The sequence below is a fragment of the Pyxicephalus adspersus genome, chromosome 1 (assembly GCF_032062135.1).
Source record: "Pyxicephalus adspersus chromosome 1, UCB_Pads_2.0, whole genome shotgun sequence".
Taxonomy (NCBI): Eukaryota; Metazoa; Chordata; class Amphibia; order Anura; family Pyxicephalidae; genus Pyxicephalus; species Pyxicephalus adspersus.
Window position 1 is genome coordinate 164,867,220 of NC_092858.1, and position 25,777 is coordinate 164,892,996.

Below are 25,777 nucleotides of genomic sequence, written 5' to 3' on the forward strand. Positions count from 1 at the left end.
TTTTCATCGCACATAGCACTTTATTCTTTGCATTGGATTTTAAATGCTGTATCAGGAAACAATGGAAGCAGAAAAGTCTTATATTAAGGTAGAGTTAGCTTTATTAAAGGTTAAGTTACAAGCAGCAAATTGAACACATTGGTGTAACACATATAGTCATTTACAGTACATTCATTTTATTTGACTATACAGCCATTACTGACACAAATTATTCTGTACAAGAGCTTCCAAAACCACAGGAATCCGCTGCGGGCTTCATTTCCCATGATCCTGCTAACTCTGTCTTAGAGGCCATTTACCAGGGCCAGCTACAGCCGCTGATACACACATTGAAATTTACAAACACAAAAATGATTACAGATATTTTACAGCAGATTAAAATAAGGTAGTATCCCTTGCTGAAACATGCAAATCTACAATGGGTGCAGTGCCTGGACCCAACATCACATTATGCGATAGTGGAGTCCCATTCAGAAGCATTTTATAACCAGTCCAATGCCTTCAAAACTGCAGGGAACGAAAACCAGAAGCTTAATGTGGCTTTCCAACTCTCACCCCAAAACTAGGTCCGACTTTGGCTTGGTATATACTCCTGATTTCACTAAGCTTGGAGTTAGCCATTCATAGGGCTGACTGTTACATAGCTTCCACCAGCAAGCCACAGGCAATACGGCTTTGACCCAGCTACATAATGCATTTTTTAATCTATTATCAGGGTCAATTTGGCCTTAAAGCAGAACTAAAGTTCCACTTTTAAGAATACATGATCAGGCAGATCATTATTGCAGAAAGGCATTGCCTGAATTGTAAGCTCTTCGGGGCAGGGTCCTCTTCTCTTTCTGTATCACTGTTTGTATCTTTCTTTAATTTCAACCCCTATTTATTTGTACAGCACTGCATAATATGTTGGTGCTATATAAATCCTGTTTATTATTATTAATAATAATAATAATATTATTATTATTATTATTATTATTATTATTATTATTATTAATAAAAAAGGGACAGGTGATTTCCCTTCTGCAATAATCTGGTTTACACCATGCATATGCCGGGAATGAATGATGACGTCATGAGTTACATCACCCTGGCCTGGAAGTCACCTACCAAAAGATGGCAGCACCGTCCAAGGGAACCGGTCAGGTGAGTAACACGGGTTTAGTTACACTTTAAATTGCTAATAGATAAATTACAGATGATAAATTTGCATGAGCAAACAATTTATAGAATACCTGTATCTTTAATATGGTTTTCCTTTTAAATATCTCTCACCCTCCCCCAGGTTTTATTATTTCATGCTCCATGGAAAATGTTTTTGTGGCCTGCTGGGAGCTGCATAGCTTCCGGGCTTCTTCATCTTCATCCAAGCATTTCTATTTTTCCGCAAGAATGAATTGATTCCTAATGAAAGGCAATCTATCATTCCTCCTAACAATGGTCAGCCTTTCCATAAATATAAATGGCGATTATTTGGCACAAGCAGAGCTCAGCCAGAAGTGGTGCACTGCACAGCAAATATCTTGATGGGTAGGGTACAAATAAAACTGTACCCGCTTCAACAACTGTGAAATCTGCAAATTGCCATTAAAAAGGGCAAACGTACAATCAGGCAAAAATATTTCTATCAAACCACCATGTTTTTTTTGCATAGCTAAATTGATCATCAGGTGACAATCTACGTTTTACGGACTCCTTAAAGAGAAACTTCAAAATTTTCCTATTATATTTAATTTGATATAAAAAAAATCCTAAATTAGTAAATTATTAGTAAATGAGTTTCTTTATAACTTTGTAACTATATATGTGTATATGGGGCTTGCCATGTTTGCTCAATACCTCTGCAGGCCTTGTTCCTATCTAATAGTGACTTATAGTTCCCGTCTTCATAATTCGGTTGGTCAGGTCAAACCTGTTTGAAAGCAATGGACTACCTGAGCATATCTGAGCTAACCAAATGTTACCTCAACAATTATTAAACAATGCTGATCACATTCCCTGATATACATATGATCGTTGGAGGGAGCAATTTTACATCTCTATGAACTACAATGACCAAATATACAACTAATAGCACATAAAATGTAGTGAAATTTCAAATAAATGAATTGAAAACAAGTGCACTGAGAATACATATTAATTTCCCTTTAAAGAGTCTTGTCATCTAAAATGCATTATATAGGTGTATAGAGACACCGTCATCTATGGACTGTGTGCACTGATCAATTATAAAATGTGGCTATTGCCATTGATTTGAATGACAGGTGCATTTTCTCAGGACCTCCTCTTCATATCCAATTAAATAATCATACATTTTTTTAATGGCAATCCAATACTAATGTAATTAAAATATTCTGCTGCATTTCAGGGCATTAAACTGATTTTGTAGTGCATGCGAATAGTGTTTAGCCACAATAATAGGATGGCTGCTGTATTGGTGAATTGAGGTTTATTGATACGAGGAGAGTTTTCTACAGGGATCTGCATGCTTGTGCTAGCTGAATAGACGAATGTTTTAATAGTTCCTACTAAGAGGCGGTGCAGCTATTGTAACAGAAGTGTTTGTACTTTGCGTTCACAGTTCAGGTGACGTCAGTGCTGCTGAGTTAAACAATGGGACTTATTTATAAAGACCGATGAAACAACTGCTATTTATCTTTATTTATTTGAAGGGTTTTGTTTTAAAAACTGAATGCAATAGCATTCAGTTTTTAAAATTGGGCAGGCTTAAAGATCAGGAAGGTGCCAATCTCAAGCATGTGCAGTAAGGTCGGCACTCTTTTTGCCCATTTTCAGCAGGCTATGTCACCCGATCTCACACCTGCGCACTGCGAGATTGGGTGATGTAGCCAGACGAAGAAAATAGAAGGAACAAGTAAGTGTCAGGCGCTTCCTCTGTGCCGAGCGAAGTATGATTCCAGAACAGCACAGGAAAGTACAGATAAGTGTTTTTTTTTTTTTTAAATTGGAAGTAAAAAAAAAAAAAAAAAACTTACCTTTAATTCCGCAGATCTCTCGATGGCGTTGGACCTTCCCTCGATTTGGTCCCGTGTCGTCCTAAAACTCTTCATGCATCAGGCGCCGCCATTTTCACTATTGATATGTCACCCAATCTCACACTGCACAGGCGCGAGATCAGGTGACGTAGGAACTGGGACGCAAAGGAATTCTAGGACGACACAGGATCGGGTCGAGGGAAGGTCCTGTGCTGCCACTCAGTTTTAATCACCTTAATGAGGCTGCGCCCTTTTTTCTTTTTTAAAGGGTTTCACACTGTTAATTAATTTATTTTTACTTTACATATAAGGGTTGTCTACCTGCTTATGTAAAAGTAAAAAATGTTGAGTTTAGGTTCGCTTTAAGTTTAGTTCCGCTATGGTGTACTAAAATGTGGCTCCCACCCCAAACCAAGTCTGTAAGGCTTGGCTCAGTATATACTCCTGATTCCACTAGACTTGGAGTTACCCAACTGTGTGGTAGACTATTGACTTGCATATTTTGCACCAGCAAGCCACAGGAATAAGTCACATCTATACAGAATGCACTTCCTAATCTATTATCTAGGTCATCGTGGACTTCCACTTTTAGAATTACATGGTCAGGAAGGTCAATGATGTACTGCCGTGTACAGCTATTACAAGAGAGGATGGCCAAAAAAGTAGTAAAACCACATAAAGCCTTGTAACACCCTCAGTTACATTGTTCTTCGCACTCCCTATAGACTAAAGAAAACCTGCCCTCTATGTTATACATATGAGGAGTAGAGTAGGCATTCTGTAGACCTAACATACTTTCTGTCCAAGAATGACAATGCTGATGTACAATATGGGGAGTCAGTCTTGTCATTCTAGATTTGGAAATATGTTATGGGAAATTTTCTAGCAAAATCATTTTTATAATTCAATTTTATAATCTAGCTATAAATTTTACTGCATAGAAGTGGCCAATGTAGATTTATAAGCAGATGTTTTTTCGCCCAAAATTAAGAAAACGGGTATTGATAAAAGTATCCAATATAAAACAAATAGCAGTATCAATCTTTTATAAACCAGCCCCGTGTGTCCACTACAAGCATAATAGGGATATATTTACAGCAATAATATCTCAGCACACATCAGTACACCAATTCATGTAATGTAACGGCTAGGAATATTTGTACATAAAAAGGGATACAGTTGCTAAACACAAATCAATGTGAAACTTGGCAGTATTTAAGTGGGTGAGAAATACTGTATAAAATGTCACACTGCAGTCATTCTATGCTTAAAACAAATTTGCAACTGAGGGGCAGGAGTCTTGTAATTTAGGATTTTAGAAGGTTGCAAGATCTTAACATCTAGGTTACCAATCCCACCCATCCATAGCAGACATAATGCATGGAATGCAGAAGTGGAACCCCAGAACTCATTGCAGGATTCCACTGATAAGTATCAGAAGCCATTGTATGAATGAGTCCAGCTGCATCCAACCAAAACTGTGTTTTAGCTTTGTGTGGACCAATTCTTTAAAGCTGAACTCCAGGCAGGTATAAGACAAAAATTTATGCAGAATGATATCCATTAACACATATTGTATTGTACCTTTTTAAATGAGACTAAGGGAATTTAACATGATTAGCCTCTTGCAACCTCCTATATAGTAGTACTGAGACTGGGATCCAATTAGGTGTGGTGCACACAAGCATGCTCACAAGGAACAGAGAGAGCAGAGAGATGACCTCAGTAGCATAATGAATATATGTCACTGTCCTGTGGGCAGTCTGAACAGAGGCCATAAGACAGTACTAAAAACCTTCTATAGTCTAAAAATGTAAGAGTAAGGTTTCATTTGCATGACTGCACAGTGTGAAAATGTTGTAAATTTCTGGACTGTCTGGAGAGAAATACTAGAGAGAAGGTAAAATTGCTGCTTGCATAGAGTTCAGCTATAAAAGCTTCTAAAAGAAAACACATTAGAACTATTATGGTAGTAAGAACCCTCTAGTAAGTGCACTAGGGACTAAAGTGTAATTACAAGGGGAGTACAGGGAGGACCTTTCTATTGTGATTGTACTAGGTCATTGCCCAAAAAGCAGGCATTATTCAAACTAAGGTGCTGTAACTGGGTATGTACTTACTTGGCCGGAGTTTTACCTAAGCCGGCCCCAAAGGTCACATGGCTGGTTTTAAGGGGGACACATACTGATGCTCTAAGTATGCACACAAACCTATGGATCAGTTCACCCGAAACTAATATTATGGATCAGTAAATGCTTTGGAATTAAATCACCTGGCAGCTCATTTCTACTGGTCAGTTCCCTAAGCTGAGTTTCAAGGTCTACAACTATAAAGAGTCTCTTCTGTTATATTTACAATAATCAAAATTCACAGCCAGTCAATCCCATAGCATACAGGATATATTTGAAAGCGGGAGCCAACTCAGCCCATCTATAACTTAATTATTACTTTTTGGTTACATTGACACTTTAATTTCGCCCTCTGTTAAGTGATGAATTTGTTTTAACCACGTCATGATATGCAGGACATTCCTTTGAACACAGGTCTTAATTACAAAGATAAAATTACAGAAACCAGCTTATCAGAGACACAGCTGGTAGTTCAACAGCATTGCAGAAGTACACTCTGTATCACTGGAGATTGTGCTAAAATGAGGCTACAATGTTTTAAATAAACTGATATGTATAAACATTAACCAGCAAAAGAAACAAAAAACAAAAATAACTTTCAAACCAGAAAAATTGTGATAAAATTGTCTGTTTCAGGACCACAATTCTTCTGTTCTTCCAAACTTGTAGATGAGAGTGCTGCAAGAGAAAAGAAAAAGAAAAAGGGGGTTAATAAACATTCACTATAGGCTACAAGTCTAGACAGAGGTAATGTTACATGGGCACTTTTAATAGTGTATAAATACTTGAGATTCATTGAAATTTCAGTTTGAAACAGCTATTCTATGTCTTACAGTTCCCTTTCTTAAGGGAAGCCTAACTACCCCAAATGGAAAAGCTGGTTCCCTGCCAGCATGCTACAGAGAAGGATATTGTTTTATGCTTGCAAGCAGTGGGCTGTCTGCTGACATCTGTTGCACACCCTATTGAGTTAAACCTTAGGCTGCATACACACATGTAATAATTGTCGTTGAAAAGGATCTTTCACGATCCTTTCCAACAACAAATTACTGCACGATGGATGAACGAGGGCTGTACATACAGCACCGTTCTGCTCTATGGAGAGGGGAAGGGGAGAACGACGGAGCGGCACACCGCTGCACGCTCTTCCCCTCCACTTCCATCATCCGCGATCTGCCAGGATGGTTGTTCAGACGATGGACGACTGGCGCTGTACACACGCCAGATTCTCATCCGATATCGGCCCTGAGCTGATTATCAGACGAGAACCATTGGATGTGTGTACTATTAGCAAATTAAACATTTGCCTTTAAAAAGTTCTAGATCTAACTCAGTAAGGTGTTTGCTGGACCTCTGCCTAGAGCCAGCCGCTTATGCAGGCAGCAAGGGTCCTTCTCTGCGGCATGCTGGCAGAGGAAAGTCTTCTCTACTAAGGTTGTGATTCTTTATAAAAAAAACTGTACAGACTTTTCACTTTTTTTTGTTCCTAATATATATTAAACTGAAATTTCTGTTGGGCCTTAAAGTGGAACTAAACCCTGATTATACTCACCTGTCTTTGTTTAATCACAGACACCACCATCTACTTATGTTCCTTGTTTTGATCTTTCGCTATCTTGGCTGGTCGGGATGACGTGGAAGTTCATTCAGTTGCGGCAATCACAGGCAAAGCCGAGATGTGCTGGATATCCCAGCTACCAACAATTTTGACGGTTAAAGGGATTTTTTAAAGTTAAACTTTAATTCCCCCTTATTGACATATGAAAAATCTGGGCTTTCCAGTAAAATAAAACTTAAACTTTAAAAACCTCTTTCATCTCTTCTTAGGCATTTTTGACATCACCAGTGTGTTCCAGGGAGCTTATGAACATGAACTTTGACATTAATGTTCTTAGGAACTTATTTAATGAGTTCAGTATTCACAGTACATTGGTAGTGTACACTTGTGTGGCTTGTAAACACTTTGCCATGACATCTTTATGTGACCTGAAGTTCACATTGCTGAAGATATGGCAACATGTGAACTACATACAAGAGCTACAGGACAGTAATTGGATATTCAAATGGGATGCGTGATGTAGATACCCCAGGAGGCTCCGCTCTCTCATTAGGTCTTTATCGCCGTGGCAAAAAAAGGGTGTTCCCCCCCCCAAAAAAATTTTTACTTTACATATAAGGGTTGTCTACCTTTTTATGTAAAGTAAAAACGTTGAGTTTAAGTCTGCTTTAATGACAAGGGTGGTGGTTGGTGGTGGCGGAGGAGCGGGGGTGAAATCAGTTTTACTTACCTAAAAAATATTAAAGCATTCTGGAAAAACACAGCCAGCCCAGGGTAGACATTAATATCTAGAGAAAACAAAAACAGAAAATATTGATTATGTTAACACTTCAAAGAGAAAAATAAAAAGTCAAGTCCCAGGCAGGATTATTGGCCATCTAGATAAACAGTGTATAGTGAACCTGCCATCTATTTCCAAGGAAAATAACCCTTTGTCAATGGTAAATATTATCTCTATATCATGTCACTTACTCTGAGTAACATAGGCACCAAAAAGGATCCACATGGAGGCAATAAGAGACCCAAACATCATCATGAAGCCAATGAATAGCCAGATCCGAGCTCCTGTGGGAGAGAGGTCACATCATTACATATAATATAACTGCTACACAGTGTACCTGGCATAAGGAAGTGCTTAAAGCCAAAACAAATGTATTCAGAGTTGCAGGCTGCTTTGGCTACTTGGCGCCTCCTCTGAAAAATGCTAGCTACCTGGCTATCATGCTAAAGTGTTGGCTTCAATGCTGCAGGTCAATCATGCAGAATGAACTCAGAGCTAACTTGCTGCATACTTAATCATACAGAATCCAAAGCCGGACAGGTAGTTAAAATATTTAATTGAATAAATAAGTCAGTAAGTAAAACAAGACACTCAGGGCGTCAGTCGTATTGACAGTTCCAGTTTTTAGGCTGAACTCTAATGCCAATAAAGATTCACAGCACAGGCTAATAAAGTGTCTAAGAGATATAAGGAAGTAGGGAAGGAGATACAAGGAAGGAAGTAGGAGGGATAACTTTCCAGCATCTATCAAACACTGATACATCCAGGTTGCATTGAACATATTCAAAGTATTAGCAAATTCTAAGGCTTGGTACGCACATTCAATAATTGTCATTTGAAAGGATCTTTCACGATCCTTTCCATTGACAAAAGACTGAAAGGTACATGAACAAGTGATGTACATACAGAGCTGTTCTGCTCAATGGAAAGGGGAGGGGAGAGAACAACGGAGCGGCACCCCGCTGCACTCTCTCCTTTTCACTTGTAGTACAATTATTTGTTGTTCGTGGATACACCCCGACGGATACATGAACAACGTTAATTGAGCGCTGCACATACATCAGATTCTCATTCGATACTATCCCTGGTGATTATCGGATGAGAGTCATTTGATGTATGTACGTAGCCAATCAAAGGAACTTCTCACTGTTGGTCTAATAAAATTATATCTGATCAATAAGTGCAAAAATAAAAAATTACCTGCTGATTCCACCAGAAACCTTGTCAGCTGATAACTTTCTATGCTCTCTGGCTGTATAGAACTGTGATAAGGGACTTACCTCTGAAGACTAAAGGACTTATGTTATGTACATGAAGGTAGAGAATATTTCCAGGAATCCTATGCTGATTCTGTTGTCCTGACACATGAGTAAATGGACAGGAAGTGTGCGACTGGCAAAATCAGGTGAAAAAAAAGGCTAAAAAGATAACTAATGAAGCTATGATATTTTAAGGACTGGTAATATTCAATACTATAATTTTGTTTCTCAGTTTTGAAACACTTTATTCTACACTCAGCACATAAACAAAATATACTGACCAGTCCTTCCCAAGCAGCCATCGCTGTAGCTGTCTCCTCGCACCTGTGCATTAGACACCGCATTTATCCTGTGGGAACAGACAACACAACATTTCTGTAATATTTGGAGGTGAGTCACACCTGATTGTTGCTTTAGGCAAAAAAACATATTTCTTCTATGAATCAGAGACAGTTACATTTGTAGTAACCAAAACAGAACACAAATAAAGGGAGACAAACCTGACTGCATGCACAATACATGGGAGTTGCCCAGACTCATGGCCTACAATGCTGTGGTCTTTTAACAATACTCACCAGCAGCTCGGCTTCATTGCATCTAAAGCTCCAGATACATTTAGTGTCTTCATAAATTCATAGTACCTGTCACAGATATGTATGAGCCGTACAAACTGAAAAAGAGTTTTGACTGGTGACTTTTCCTAAATCTTCCAGGCTTCCCTTCAGTCTTGCAGAGTTGCATGGCTCCTCTCCTGCACCGAAATTGCTTACTTAAAATTCCCTGCACATTGTGAGCTTCTCACATTGTGGAATATGTATAAACTGCCACAAGTCAGAGAGAGTCTGGCTCATTTCCTAGCTTATGGACAACCAGCATCATCTAGGCCGGTCCTCTCTTCCCCACCGGCACTGTCCCTTGTCTGCCCTTGTCATTAAAAGATTTCATTTCTTTAGCTCATGGAGGCTCAGCATTGCATGTGGCCATTATCTAGGACAGTCTGTATGCAATATAGTCTGTCAATGGGGACCTACTCCTCCAGACCTACATTCACCAACCAATTTGCTTAATGCCACCCAAGAGCCAGGCCACTGCTTGCACTAAAAGGCAAATATGCAGTGTATCATGAGGTTTAGGCAAGCTATGTACAGCACCCTGTCAGCCCCCCTCACTAGCCATGATCTGCTAACATTGACATCACTGGGTCTAAAGTTAGCTAACAACTGAAAATGGAAAATATTTCTTGTAAAATGTAATTTGCATGTCAATAAAGGCAGGGGGGAAGAATTAGGCAAAGCAAAATAGATGCAGATTCAGCTTTATGTATGTAACAACCAAAACTCCTGGGGGTCTATTTATAAAGCAATGAATCTGACATTCCCTGGTGGGGATTCAATTACTACTATTGAAACACATGGTCCTGGACGATTCTCCGCCAGTGAACATTTCTGGGAATGTCAGATTCACTACTTTTAAATTTGAATAGAATGGGGTAGAGTTGGGACTCATGCCATGTTTATCTCGATCTGTGACAACCTTGGTATATATGTTTTAATTGTTTTCCTGTCCTGGTGACCACAAATGGAGAGAAAAAAAGGCCAGCTATGAAAATCAGACAGAATTTCTGACCCGTCCCCATTACAAAACTAGGAAAAAATATTATATTAAGTCTGGAATTCTAAAACTGAGAAGGCTTCAGATACATATAATAAATATTACACGTCAACAAATTTTTCACTATTGTTCCCTTTTTCTATGACTATTTCCTTGCTGCTATTGGTCCCTAGGACTGCACCTCATAAAAGGAAGGCTTAAAGTTCCAAGTAGCACAATGTAGAAAGTCAACTTACATAAAAAATGCCACCGTTGAGAATACACCACAGGTGTGAAATGCGTGGTTCAGGGCTTCTTGTGACGGATACACCACGGCTGCGTCTATCATAATCCACCAACCAGAAAAAAACTGGAACAAAACAGATGTAGGTGATACCAAAGGCATTTACTGACCAACACTTTACATTTAGGATTGCTTATGGGGTATTGCAATTAATAGAAAATGTGATCCGCCACTAAAGGGCAGAGCAACAGGGTCACTTTATCTCCCCCCTCCAAACACACACACACACACTTTTACCATTTAATAACCTTTACTTTGCTTTGTTTCCCAGCATTTTGTTTTGCTGCTAGGTGTAAGCACTAAGTCACTCTGGCGTTTTAGAGTCAAGCACCAAAGTTTTAATATTTGAGGAAGCGAGAAGTTACAACTAATTTTACCCAAACCCATGATATAGTGGTATGCAAAAACAATCATAATCAGCCTCACAGCCTGAACTTTCACTGAACTACATACACCAGGCTCTTGCATGGCAAACAAATACTTTACAAGCCATTTATTTGTGAGGTTTCTATTGATATGACAAGTTATGGGCTAGTTTGAGATGGATTTTAAGAAGGGTTTGAAACCAATAACATCATCAAGTCCAGGATCTTTACTTGCATCCCGGGTAATTATCCTTTTGGTTTCCAATTGTAATAGTTTTGTATTTAAGTCCCACCTTCTTGGATTCTCTTTGATTCAGAGAAAAAGCCAAATGAAGGCGAAATGCGTTAGTACCACGAGACTCACCACACTGAGCATATCCAGCCTCTGAAACATCTCCAATCTATTTATTTAATAGTGGAACTGTCTAGAAACATTCTCGCTAATACAAGAACTACAATCTTACTATGACCTTACCTATTATTGATTTTTGCTCGAATAAATCAAACTGAACGACTTAGCCATAAGTTGGCAATCTATTTTCTTTTAATAAGGGTAGGGGGGACAAGCCACAATATATTTATGTATGGCAAATAAATAACTTACTGGAGGCTGATTCAGATACTAGCAAATAGATCATTTCTCACAAGTTTCCATCAAGATGTATTTTTGAACTGGGTACCCATTGCCTTGATATACAGAGGAGCTCCAGTCTAGATATGCAGCCCAATTCAAGTTATTTGGAATGGTGATTTATGTGAAGCAAGCTGTAAACACTGGAAAAGCTAGGATAGTGCAGAGGGGGGTAGTTAGTAATAGTTCTTGCATTGTTTAATTAGAGCTGCACCCCCAGAATAATGTGGAGTTGTAAATCAACTGTGCTGCTAAGAAGCAGACAATAAAAGCACAAGGTCAAGAGCGGGGTCCTCTCCTCCTCCTCCTGTGTCATTATCTGTATCTGTGTGTTATTTGCAACCCCTATTTAATGTACAGCGCTACGTAAATTGTTGGTGCTATTTAAATCCTGTTTATTAATAATAACTGTCTTTGGATTTGGCCTGAACATCGAACAATGGGTATAGTTATGTTAGAACCGAATGTTACTGTATTTTTAGCTAGCTTGTTCTTAACTGTACACAGCAGGGAGTCGCTCCTTAGGCTACGTACACACGTCAGATGATTCTCATCTGTATCAGTTCAGGGCTGATATCGGAGGTGCACAGTGCTCTTCCTTCATGGATTTGTCCTGGCGGATTCGCGTTCGATGAACAATCATAACGAAAGTGAAGGCAAGAGAGAGCACCAGGGTAACGCTCCGTCGTTCTCCGCCTCCACTCTCCATAGAGCAGAATGGTGCTGTATATACAGCACTCATTCATGCATTGTTCAGTCTTTAGTCATTGGAAAGGATCGTGAAAGATCCTTTCCAACAACAAATATTACACGTGTGTACATCGAGCTTACAGAGGACTGAGGACTTTCTCCCTGTCTCATGTGACAATGATAGGTGTTTCAGCAGCCAATCACCAGCACCAGTTTTGTCACAAGGGAAAAAAAGGAGGGAATCACATGCTCTTCATTCCTGAAAGTGTTTCGGTTTTCTATTCCTGATTTTGTTACCAATACCTGGTGAGCCACTGACCTGCATGAGTCGTCTTAATTTCAGCCTTGTCCTTAATCAGAAACCCCCCAAATAAATATTTCCAGAATCAGAATGACATTTGTGGTGCCTTGCCTGAGCCCTACCCCAGTGAACACTCCCTTACGTACATCAGCAGCTTCAATCAGAGCTGAGACAGAATCTGCTTACCAAAACGCCAGCTACTACGGAAGCTATGGTGTTCCTTTTCTCCCCCCAGTCGATGCATTCACACTGCGGCCATCGGAAATTATCCAGGAAGCCAGCCATTTTTACCAGACGCTTCTCTGCAGCTTTTTCATCAACTGTGAATGTAAGACAAATGTCAATCAAAATGATACAGCAAAATGATAAAAAAAAAAAAAAATGATACAAGTAACAGATCAGCACGAATAATAATAAACTAATCATGTGACCAGGAGTATGTACATGAAAAGGTATGGCGTTCCTTTATTTATGGTGTAGCATTAGTTGTGTCAGGAGATAGAAGAGAAATTACATTTTATAATAAAGAAATGTTATCGTTGATCTAACTCCCTGCTGCTGCCATGTGCAGTGCCACCTTGTCTGAATCCCCATTTACATGTACCCGCTTCATAATGCAACATATGACACATAGAGAGTGCAGCAATCTGTTCTAATAATAATATAAATCACAGTGAAACAAAAATCAAGGATTCACTTAAGGATAAACATGACCCCATGGGGGAGGAGGAGCCAGATAAGGGAATTAGGGACATAAATGATATTTGGCACACATCATGTGATCACCTCTCAATGTTCTCAATTAATAAAATAATCGCTATAATAATCAATCGTTGTCAACGACTAAAAAGTAATCAATGTGCCACATACAGCTGGAGGCTGACCAGACCAATTTAAAAGGGGTTCCTTGATAAAGCGGGGACTTTTACTAAAAAAAAAAAAAAAAAAATGTTTGCTTTGTTGGACTCCACCACCCCGCCCTTTCTCAAATCCTAGAAGGTAAAAAATACCTACAACACCATCCACATATTTTTAATAGGTACATGACTACATTCAGCCCCACCCTCCCCTAATTCCAGGGCTCAGTGTAATTACAGGGGATCCAAGCAGATAATATGGAACCCGTTCAATGTATAAAATGAATTCAAACTTTTTATATGCAGTGTATAGCTCTGACATATACTGCAGTGCTGTATAGAAAAAACAGAGCCAGTCCCATCATATTCTGCACCAAAAGAGCTGACACTCTAATTTTCCCCTACCACCACAGTCACACATTAATAATATACATTTATTTAGCTCAGACATATACTGCAGTGCTGTACAAATAAATCTAAACCCAGTTCATTAGTGTGCCAGAGGAGCTGACACTCTAATATTCTCTTAGTCACACACTATTATACCTATTTTATAGCTCCACCATGTACTACGGTGGAGTTTACACTCTAACGTCCTCCCAACAGTCACACATTATTAAAAAACATTTAAATAGCTCTGACATACACTGCAGTGCTGTACAGAGAACACTAAGCCAGTCATTGGTCTCTATAAAGAGGAGCTGACTCTAATTCTCCCCACACCAGTCACACACTTATATAGCTCAGACATATGCTGTAGTGTTGTACTGAGCCAGTCCATGTACAGAGGAGCTTAGATTCTAATGTACCCCCATAGTTATACATTTTTCAGTGAGGGAAATAATTATTTGATCCCCTACTGGTTTTCCCCTTTGACAAAGAAATGAGCAGTCTATAATTGTAATGGTTTATTGTAGGTGTGAGAAACAGAATAACAATAAAAGAACCCCCAAAACCCCAGTGCTCAAAAGTCAGAGCTTGATGTCCATTGTAATGAGTGAAATAAATATTTGATCCCTTCGCAAAAGATGACTTAGTACTTGGTGGCAAACCCCCTGTTGGCAATCACAGAGGTGAGACGTTTCTTGTAGTTGGCCACACATTGGTTTGCACACATCTCAGGAGGGATTTTGTCCCACTCCTCTTTGCAGATCCTCTCCAAGTCAGTAAGGTTTTGAGGCTGATGTTTGGCAACTCCAACCTTCAGCTCCCCCCACAGATTTTTTATGGGATTAAGGTCTGGAGCCTGGCTATGCCACTCCAGGAACTTCATGTGCTTCTTCTTGAGCCACTTCTTTGTTGCCTTGGCCGTGTGTTTTTGGTCATTGTCATGCTGGAATACCCATCCACGACCCATTTTCAATGCCCTGGCTGAGGGAAGGAGGTGCTCACCCAAGATTTGTTGGTACATGGCCCCGTCCATTGTCCCTTCGATGCGGTGAAGGAGTCCTGTCCCCCTAGCAGAAAAACACGTCCAAAGCATAATGTATCCACCTCCATGTCTGAGGGTGAGGATGGTGTTCTTGGGATCATAGGCAGCATTCCTCCTCCTCCAAACATGGCGAGTTGAGTTGATGCCAAAGAGCTCAATTTTGGTCTCATCTGACCACAACACTTTCACCCAGTTCTCCTCTGGATCATTCAGATGTTCATTGGCAAACTGCAGACGGGCCTGTACATGTGCTATCTTGAGCAGGGGGACCTTGCGGGCTCTGCAAGATTTAAGGCCTTCATGGTGCAGTGTGTTACCCATTGTTTTCTTGGTGACTATGGTGCCAGCTGCAAGAACATTGACAAGTTCCCCCCGTGCAGTTCTGGGCTGCTTCGTCACCGTTCACCTGATCATTGCATGGAGCCCCAGACTGAGGGAGATTGACAGTTATTTTGTGTTTCTTCCATTTGCGAATTATCGATCCAACTGTTATCACCTTCTCACCAAGCTGCTTGGCGATAGTCCTGTAGCCCAGTCCAGCCTTGTGTAGGTCTATAATCTTGTCCCTGACATCTTTAGACAGATCTATGACCTGGCCATGGTGGCTAGTTTGGAATCTGATTGATTGCTTCTGTGGACAGGTGTCTTATACAGGTACAGTAACAAGCTTGGATTAGGAGTACTCCCTTACAGAGGCTGCTCCTAATGTCAGCTCGTTCCCTGCATACAGGGAAGACACCTGGGAGCCTGATATCTTATTGGTTGATAGGGGATCAAATACTTATTTCACTCATTACAATGGACATCACGCTCTGACTTTTGAGCACTGGGATTTTGAGGGTTCTTTTGTTGTTATTCTGTCTCTCACACCTAGAATAAACCTTCCATTAAAGTTATAGACTGGTCATTTCTTTGTCGGACGGCAAACGTACAAAATCAGCAGAGGATCAAATACTTCTTTCCCTCACTGTATAAAGCTCGGACATATACCACAGTGCTGTATGGACAACATTGAGCCAGTCCACTCATACTATGCACCAGAGCAGCTGAAACTCTAATGTCCCTCCACCAGCACAGTGACATAATATTATTATAAATGTATAGAGCTCTGACATATACCGCAGTGATGTATGGACAACATTGAGCCAGTCCACTCATACTATGCACCAGAGCAGCTGAAACTCTAATGTCCCTCCACCAGCACAGTGACACATTATTATTATAAATGTATAGAGCTCTGACATATACCGCAGTAATGTACAGAGAACACTACCCCTGTCCCCTCTCTGTACAGTCTCTGTACAGAGGAGCTGACACTCTAACGTCCCCCCACAATTATACATTGGTATAGCTCTGACATATACCGCCTTGAACAAAGAACACTGAGCCAGTCCAATCCGTCTCTGCACCAGAGGAGCTGAGCTTTAATGCCCCACCACCACCACAGTGACACATTATTATTATACATGTATATAGCTCTGACATATACCACTGTGCTGTACAAATAGGTCGGACCCCAGTTCATTAGTGTGCCAGGTGAGCTGACACTCTAATATCCCCTTAGTCACACACTATTATACCTTTTTATAGCACCACCATATAGAGGAGCTATATATATATATGTGTGTATACTTTCTCCCCAACAGTCACACACTATTAAAGATTTAATTAGGTTTGACATATACCGCAGTGCTGTACAAAGAACACTGAACAAGTTGATTGGGTCTCTGTACAAAGGAGCTGACACTCTAATTTTCCCCCCAAACACACACATATAGCTCTGACATATACCGCAGTGATGTACAGAGAACACTACGCTCGTCCCCTCATACCACATTGAACAAAGAACACTGAGCCAGTCCAATCCATCTCTGCACCAGAGCTGACACTCTAATGTACCTCTACAGTCACTCACTATTATACTATTTGTATAGCACTGACATATAGCGCAGTGCTGCACAGTGAGCCAGTCCCTTCAGTCTCTGCACACTAATACCCCCTCCCATACACAATAATAATATTATGCACTCATATACCCGCATCCCTAATACAAACACTGATGGAAAGTAAAGTTCCATTTTAAATTGTCAATGTTATTTTAAAAGTGGATCCTTTTTAGATCCTGCCACAACGATCTGTCTTTGGACACTTATTGTTATGGGATGACAACCGTGCTGCAATTTTACCCCTGTGTTGTCACCCTGTCTTGTTGCCTACCAATGGAGGACTAGGGGACTACTAAAAAAGATAATTTGGAAACAGCAATTGTTTGTCATACAGATAACTTTACCCAAACTGAATCCACTCAGAACTTAAATTTACTTTTACTGAACAGACCTAATACTGCTGAGTGAAATGGAAGGAAGTGAGGTATTCATGCATATCATATAGGATAATGAGTCACCACACATTATAATGCTCCATGACCGAAGCTTCACCACTCTATTCTTTACACAGCAAGGCATGCACACTTATAGTCTCACTGCAGGTCACATGACCCTGGCCTGGCAGATGTCACATCATATACAGGTCACCGGATATCGGGGTGCCCAGCAACGCTCAGGACACGCCCAGCACTGAAAGAGTCTCTCACTTACCCTCTGCACTTCACTCTGATTGAATTTCTCCAATACAATCCTACGTCACAGCGTCCGGAGGCTGGTCCCTTAGCCTCCAATCATCCGCTCCGCAGCGCCCAATCGGAAGAGACCCGGCGGCCATATTACGAATGGCAACGTTCCAGTCACCGGACAAAACGCAGCGTCTTTTTTTTATTTCTCCAAACTTTATTAGCTACAAAATATGCGCGTGGGATTTAGTGTGTATGTGTGACATTTTGTGGGTGGACCTTTAAATTTTGTGCATGCAATGACAACTAATACTAACTTATAGTATTTTTATCAGTTTTTAAAAGAACAAAACATTCAATTAAAGCATGATTTTTTCCTTTTTTGACTAGTTTATTCTATAATTTGCCATGTTTAACCCTTTCGTCATTTTTGCATTTCCTGCACACATGCAATTTTTTTTGCTTGAAACATGAGATAAAATGTATTTTCTAAAAGCGGAGAACTTGTAAAGTAAATAAACGTCCACTGCAATTTTTTATATCACATAGGTAAGGAAAACGATAATCAAACCAAGGTCGGGCTAACTGCCCGGGTGGTTAATAATAATAATGTCAGATTCCCTGTTTTATAAATGGAGCCTAATCAAATCACGCTTTTTAAAAATAAACTATAATAATAGGGTCCTGTAAAAAAGCAAAAGGATGTGAATTATGTCAACCCTTTTAAAGATATGTCCATAATACATTGTTCTTACTCCGATCTGCCTGGGGGTGCCTAACGTGCGGTGCAATTTTCCTATTCGAACACACCCAACTCAAATATTTGCATTCCGGGGGATTGAACTCATTTCAAAAAAATTTTATTTTATTTTTTTTACTTCTTTGAGGTTTTCATTTTGCTACCTGGACTCGATTAGAGAGATTTCTCCTTACTTCCTATGAAACCTGAACAGATTTTACCAGACAGGAAGTGAGGAAAACACGGGAACAGGGACACCCAGACTAAGGTATACCAATTTGTCATGGAATCCAATCTTCTACTACTCTACAAAATAAAATTATTTGTATTTTGTTTATATTGCCCTTGAAGAGTTCCCCTCACTTCCTGTCTGGTGAGACCTAGTCAGTTTTCACAGGAAGTGAGGGGCATCCATTTTTAAAGTTCAATTTTTAAGTTTTGCATGATTAGGCGGGTCATTATTACAGAAAGGGATAGGCGATGTCTCTTCTGCAATAATGTCTGATCTGCCTGATCGCTCTGGGTTTCTGGTCACAAAGATAAGCTGTGCATGCACGGCGTCAGCTTTGGTTGCCAGGGAAACCCAACAATCCTGGCTTCCCTTTGTGTGGGCTGAGATGGATAAATATTTCAAATTCCAGCTCAGCCAATCAAAATAGCTGAAGATAGTCGACAGCAAGACAAGAAAGAAGATAGCGGCACTCTGTATCAAGAAAATATGTCTGTGAGCCTGTTGTTAAATGAACCTGTGCAACAAGCTCGCCCCATTGCCAATCTCCCCAACTTCATATATTCACATTCCTTTCCCTAATCACTTCATTGGACTCGAATGAGAGAAAAAGTCCTGTGCAAACTCCAAACAACTACTGAGCCTACAAAGGGCTGAGGACCATCCCCGCCCTATGTGACAATATTAGGTGCTTCATTAGCCAATAACTAGCACTAGTTTGGTCACATGGGGGAAAAAAGGAGGGAAGCACATGCTGTTCATAGTTTCTCTGTGTTTCTGTTTGCTAATCCTGAGTTTTTCATCTATACCTGGTTAGTCACTGACCAGCACAAGCAGTCCAAACAAATTCCCTCACCATTTCATCGGCCTCGAGCATAAGGAAAAAGCCAGTGTGCGAACCTGTTGTTAGGTGAACCTAAAGGAAAAGGAATTACATCATCCCGTCGTGGCCAATTAAGATGGCCAAAGATTATTTGTAGGAGGAAGAAGTGAAGGAAGTCAGGGGAACGCAGTAAGCTGAGTCATGCGGCTTTAGTTCCCCTTTATTTGTGGACAAATAGGACAAAGAATAAAAAAAATAATTTTGAACCTTATTTTCAACTTACAATAAATGACACAGACATTAGAACTCTTACTGGAAAGATCAATGTGTATTTTCTTTATTAGCTGGAAATGCTTTAGGTTTGAAAAATAAAGTTTTGCAGCCACCAGTGGTTAGCCTTTGTGTTTAGATTCACTTCATTCTAAATCCTGGGATAAACAAATAATGGGGGAATCTGGGTAATCCACAAAACCTGTAATGGATTTCTTAAAAATTAGTCAGTTACTGGAAAATTATTTAAATACTTTACCAGATCCATTCAGGTTTGCTGGATCACCCCGGTCATCCCATAATAGTCTATCTTCTCCAGTCTTGTATAATGGTATTAAATCAGACCCAATGTGTTGTGTTTATACAGAAACAGCTTGGTCACATTAGGACAAGATTAAAGAACTTCACCCCTTTTCTTATTTCCATGATATGAATATTTTCATAGAAGAGAACTGAGGTGACTGATAACCTTTCACTTCAGTACACAGGAAGTTATATGGACATTGGACTTTTTGCAAGATCAATGGCAACTATTCTGTACTTGTAGAAAATGAACATATCTAATAACTCTTAAAGCAGGACTATAGCTCTGCTTTGAAAATACGTAAGCAGGAAGGTCTTTACTGCAGAAAGGGGAAGGTGATGTCTCGTCTGCAATGAACCATATTTCCCTGCCAGTTTACTATCCGCTATTTAAAAACAACGAGGTTGCTGGGACTAAATAAACTCCTGCATGCACGGTGCCTACATAGCAATGTTCACTTCTTCCCAATCACCATAGGTCTATAGATTCCATAAGACCTGACTGGACTCCACAGATTAGCCATTGAAATGTACAACTCTGAAAAGATCATACACTTTTTATAATTATTTATTGTCTTTGTTATTATTTTTAAACTGATTGATCCAGTTTATTATGACTTCCATAGGACCGGATTGCTTATAGTCCACGTTCTTCTCTGCTTTCAACCTAATTGCCAATTCCATCTCCTCTTTCAGCACAGAGTAGGCTTGCTGAGCTCGAGAGATTTCTTTCTCAACGTTAAAGTGAACCATCTGCCGGTTCATCAGTGGCACAACCAAGTTAAAGTCATTCACCTTCTTGTTTAGCTTTGTTATGTTTTCTCTAAAATTCTCACAGGTTTCAATCCATTCCTTTTCCTTTGAATAAGTCATGGGCTCTCCTACTTTTTTACGAGAGGCCACTAACTCGTTTCGAAGCTTATCGATCGTTTCTCGTATTTCCTTTTGAAGAACGATCCATTCTGGCTGGTAACCGTTATCTATCAGAATCCGGTTGAGGTTGTGGGTCATTGGGTCGATGTGTGGACACGTGGAAAATTTGTTAATAGGCTTTCCTTTGCCGCTGAGGTTGTCAAAGTCTCCCTTTGCCATGGACTCTTGGATGAGGTCCTCTACCAAACGTTCGATGGCTTGAGTTATTTTCACCTTTTTACTATGCCGGACGTCCTTTGCAACCATGGAGTTGTCAGCATACTCTCGTTCAAATTTCCTTTTTCGAAAGTCTAAAACTTGGTCAGATGCTCGGTCTACACGAAATTGGATGTACTGTTTCTGCCGCTGGCTAGGGGTGCCATAACCAACTCCTTCATAACTCAAGTAATGCCTGTGCTGTGGTACCTTGTACTCCGAGGTCGTCTCCTCATCATCTTCAAGGGCTTGTCCTGTCTTTGACTCTTTAGCCAAGTGCGTCAGGAGATCTTTGTAGGCTTGATCGATCTGCATGAACATGTCGGCGTCGGCAGTGACAGCACCGCTGTCTGGATGATATTTCTTTGCTAAAGTTCTATAAGAGTGTCTAACTTCATCTGCAGAGCACCCTTCTGCAACATTTAGAAGTCGATAACAGTCCTTGATGTTCCTTTTGGCATTGTAAGTTGAATGCATACGGAAGGCTAGGTTCCATGAACATATGAAGAATTTATTCTTTACATTTTGTGCCAATAAAATCTGTACAAGTTTCATGATGGTGGTTCTGCAACTTTATAAACCTAAAATAATAAAAATTAGAAGGAAAATTAGATTTGGGGCAAAAACAACCATGTAAAATTACTAACTATAATTTTCCTGCCAGTTTCACCTGCACAGCATCTCCGCATTCCGCCCCTATCTGTCCCCAGAAACCACCAACTCCTTGTACACGCTCTTATCATCTCTCATTTGGACTACTGAAACCTCCTCTTCTCTGGTATTCCACTAACCCAACTTTCTCGTCTACAATCTGATATAATAGCTGCAGCCAAACTCATCCATCCTTACCACCGCTCCTCCTCTGCTGCCTCTCTTTGTAGTTCTCGTCATTGGCTTCCATTTCACCTTAGAATCAAATTCAAGCTCCTGTGCTTTGCCTTCAAATCCCTCCACAGTTCTTGTCCCACTTACCTTTCTGACCTGGTAAAAAAAATACCCCACTAGCCTCTCTCTCCGCTCCTCCAATGACGTACTAATGACTTCCTCACTCATAACCTCATCACACGCACGGCTCCAAGACTTTTCTAGAGCTGCCCCGACTCTCTGGAATGGTCTTCCGCATCCTATTTGGCTGGCTCCTACTTCCTGCTCATTTAAAAGAGCACTCAAAACCAATCTTTTCAAATTTGTCTACCTATCACCTTCTCTCTCCTAAATCCTCACTATTTACCCACCCTCCTATTATGTGCTACTTCCCCCACCTCTTAGATTGTAAGCTCTCCTCCTCCTGTGTCATTGTTTGTATCTGCCTGTCATTTGTTACCCCTATGTACAGCGCTGCATAATATTTTTTTTGTTAATACTATTTATTATTATTATAATTATAATTATTATTAATAGCTGGTCACTGTACTTTGCACAAGGGTAGGAGCCACATTTCCTGAGATGCAGAAAAATAAAAGAATATAGAAAATATTGTAGATTTGTGGCATTTCTTTAAAACACCTTGATCACCATATTTGCTTTGATCACCACTTTACAAAAGTAGCATACACACCCACAAGCGTCATTTTGCTTATAAATGAATTGGGTAGGCTACTTCTTCTATGGAGATCAGTTACAAAATTCAAATTTTGAAAACCAGATATTGAGGGAACAAAAGCTGTACTTATTTTTTTATATGTATTTTTATATATTTTGTTATAAAAAATTGTCAATCATGATTTTAAAGTTGAGAACAAAAAAAGTAGTTATCTGAATATATTAAAATCTCTAATTTTTATAAGTAGGCCTCTAAGAGGAAGGAGCATTATCAATGAGATAAGTGTTATCAACAACAAACATTGTTATATGATAGATATAGTTCATTATAATTCCTTTTTGGTCTCATACTGATATTTTACTTTTGAGAAACATATTCTACCTGCTTCCTAACATCAATGCCTTTGAAAATATTGAGTTCAGGTGTTCCTGGTGAAAACTATTGATAATGCTACAGCATATAAAGCAGAGTAAAGAGTTCTCCCCAGCCCCTTTTAGCGGGGCACACCACCCAGCACTTTTCAGTGACCACCCCAGTCAGGTTTTGGATGGTTATTGAAGAGTTGGGTCACAATACTGGGGCTGCCATCCGCCTACAGCTTCTTAACACCCAGCTTTAAAAAAAATTCAGGGTTGAACATTGAGAAGACAATTTAGACAACTGTGCATCTTGTGACAGTTTGGAGAAGACCTTTTTTGTTCCAGTATAACTGCTCTGTGTTTAAATCCAGATTGGTAAAGCCAGAGGTTTTGGTTTGCACAGTTTTGGTGTAATGAAATGTAAAGCAGACCTAATATCATCAGTGGCCGTATAACAGCCGAAGAGGATCACCGTTGACCCGGATGTCTGCTGTTGGCAGCTTACTGGGACAGGACTCTGTTAGGGTGCAGGGTGTCTGTAAAGAGGTGAGTTGATGCCAAAATTAATGATTTTTCTTTATTTAAAGAAATATAATAATCATTGTTAATGTTGAGTTTCCAAAGCCACTTAAATGGGCCAAAAATGTGTGTGTATATATATATATATATATATATATATATATTTGGCTATGTTAAGATGGACAGTTGCCAGGTCGTTGACCGATCACTAGCCACAAGCTTGTGTCCAACTTTATCCATGTAGTTTTGATGGGCGGTCATCGACATCCCCCAACCACACCCATTCTTTTCTTATCGGGAACCATAGATCAGACACTGCTGCAATGTGCAAGTTGCTGGAGTTTTTTTTGAGCAAACCCTTTCCAAATCTGCCTCGTCTTGACAATTCTCCTACCACCTGACTTGCCTTAGCAGTACTGATCAACCGAAATAGTAATACATTTCCAATTGGTTGAATAATAGCAATGCAAAATGCTCTGTACCTTAGTATTTTATACATTTGATTATTCTGAATATTTCATATATTTTGGATATTTTAATATGAAAAGAACAGTGAAGCACAGTTCAAAGGTGAGGGCTTGCAAAGAAAGGTCATCATCAATGGCAGATCAGATCCGGCTCTGCAGATGAGTGGATGCACCAGATCTATACAATAACTGCAATTTTAGAGTTGTAACCTGTTACAGTTTAAACTCTTACCGTTTAGAAGCAGAAATCAGCTGTGCACCCCTTCCTTTTAGCAAGCTGACATGTTTGTTGTGCTGCAAGTGCTTCTGGGAAATGTAGTTCTGTATTGTAATGTCACAGCGACATCTGCTGGCCTGTTTATAAAACGCATTTAATCCTTGCTAATATTTTTACTGGATGATCAGAACAAGATGCAAAGTATCAAACAGAAATACAGTTTTTACAGCAATTACTGTTCCAAATCTTGAAAATTACTTTGTTGGTTGTAGGCAACACTGAAAAGTCCTATTTGAGATGATTAAAGCTGCGTACACACTTGCAATAATTATCGTTGGAAACGCTTGACTAACAACCGATCGCCTGATAATTATTAACAAAAAAAGTGCACAACGACTGACCAACGATGCCGACGAACCAGGATTGATGCTGGAAATGAACAACCGCCCCAGCGGATCTGATTGAACGACAATTGTTCACTATCTATTGTCGTTCAGTGATCGTGGATGGCTCTGCAGTACACTTTCTCCTTTACATGTCACTTCCTGCATCGTGAAAAACGATCGTATCTAGCGTGCGTGGTGGATTATATTTGAACTATCATATCGTTACAGCATGTACAGAATTTTACACAATACGATCGTTCAAAAAATTCGTGCAAAACCGTGAATAATCATTAGTCGTTTGTTTTCTAACAATAATTATTGCGAATGTGTGTACCTAGCTTAATTCATTCTTAAGTGCAAACACATTTCATGTTTTAGTCAAGATTCATGCTCTATATATATATCATACCATCAAAATGTATATAAGAAAATTTTTTGACTGTTTTGTGACTAAGATAATATTTTGGGTCTGATTTATCAAAGCTCTCCAAGAAGACAGACTATCATGGGAGAACATGGGTGATTCAGCAAAACTGGAAAGGATCTGGTTCAGGATTGAAAACATTTGCAAACTAATAGGAATCATTCATTCTTAAGGCCTTAACATGTCACTAAAATCAAAACTAATGTCTAAAATAATACAATGTCTAAAAAATAAATAATACTCCTTCCCCTAATTCTAAAAATATGCGTTTAATTAGTCCCCAAGGACCTTTGGATCATTTACAGAGGACTGCATAACCCCAATACCCGTGGCTACAATTCATGCTCCAGTCAGAATGTATGTTTGTAGCCACCCTATTGTCCTGTAGAGAGCTAAGGCTACAAGTACAATCGCTCCCACACATGGTCTTTATACTATCTGTATTATATATTTGGAAATCAATTCCCTACATATATTATATATATTATTTAGACCTGGGGACAGGCTATACTACAAAAGAATAACCCAAATGTTTTAAGATTATGAATGATAAACCCAAAGTTTTCATAACAAGCTATGTTTATTCTTGTTTTATCCAATACAAAAATAAGATAATAAAGAAAATATATTCACGTCCTTCTATTCTCATAGAAGGAATTACAGAAGCTTGCATAGACAATAATAAATAATATTCATTTACATTTTTATGGCTGAACAATTATTTGCAGCAACTGTAGGAGCTGACCTATTCTATGAGCCAATGCAGGAGCAGCAGCTAAAGGACAATTCTTCCAAATCATTGACATTGACACAGCAGGCTAGCTCACTCAGGGACCAAGACACTAGTAGATCTTAAATGTAAGTCATTCTATCTATCTATCTATCTATCTATCTATCTATCTATCTATCTA

The 25,777-nt window shown here is 39.5% G+C and overlaps 2 protein-coding genes across 4 annotated transcripts; both read right to left on the reverse strand.

The window, feature by feature from the left end:
- Window positions 1–78: 78 nt before the first annotated feature.
- Window positions 79–19,336, reverse strand: TMEM50B (transmembrane protein 50B). Of its 3 annotated transcripts, none has more exons than XM_072398251.1 (7): window positions 19,284–19,336; window positions 12,788–12,921; window positions 10,568–10,680; window positions 9,002–9,069; window positions 7,653–7,745; window positions 7,411–7,468; window positions 79–5,800 (listed from the first exon to the last, which is right to left on the reverse strand). In XM_072398251.1, the coding sequence occupies exons 2-7, from the start codon at window positions 12,884–12,886 to the stop codon at window positions 5,755–5,757; spliced, it is 477 nt and encodes a 158-aa protein (XP_072254352.1). In that variant the 5' UTR covers window positions 12,887–12,921; window positions 19,284–19,336; the 3' UTR covers window positions 79–5,754. The 3 variants fall into 3 exon arrangements, with proteins under 3 accessions (XP_072254352.1, XP_072254351.1, XP_072254350.1); XM_072398250.1 differs by having other exon boundaries at window positions 19,237–19,336; XM_072398249.1 differs by lacking the exon at window positions 19,284–19,336 and adding an exon at window positions 17,488–17,586.
- A 1,039-nt stretch (window positions 19,337–20,375) lies between these two features.
- Window positions 20,376–24,146, reverse strand: DNAJC28 (DnaJ heat shock protein family (Hsp40) member C28). The gene is made up of 2 exons (XM_072398248.1): window positions 24,072–24,146; window positions 20,376–21,532 (listed from the first exon to the last, which is right to left on the reverse strand). Exon 2 carries the CDS (start codon window positions 21,504–21,506, stop codon window positions 20,388–20,390), a length of 1,119 nt encoding a protein of 372 aa, XP_072254349.1. The 5' UTR covers window positions 21,507–21,532; window positions 24,072–24,146; the 3' UTR covers window positions 20,376–20,387.
- Between the last annotated feature and the right edge of the window lie 1,631 nt (window positions 24,147–25,777).

What these genes read in the sequence shown, in the direction of transcription:
- DNAJC28 (XM_072398248.1), bottom strand. Translation starts at nt 21,506, where the DNA reads ATGAAACTTGTACAGATTTTATTGGCACAAAATGTAAAGAATAAATTC.
- TMEM50B (XM_072398251.1), bottom strand. Translation starts at nt 12,886, where the DNA reads ATGGCTGGCTTCCTGGATAATTTCCGATGGCCGCAGTGTGAATGCATC. An exon ending in CCGTAGTAGCTGGCGTTTTG is followed by an intron (nt 10,681 to 12,787) that starts GTAAGCAGATTC and finishes GTTTTGTTCCAG; the next exon opens with TTTTTTTCTGGTTGGTGGAT. An exon ending in TGGCTGCTTGGGAAGGACTG is followed by an intron (nt 7,746 to 9,001) that starts GTCAGTATATTT and finishes TCTCTCCCACAG; the next exon opens with GAGCTCGGATCTGGCTATTC.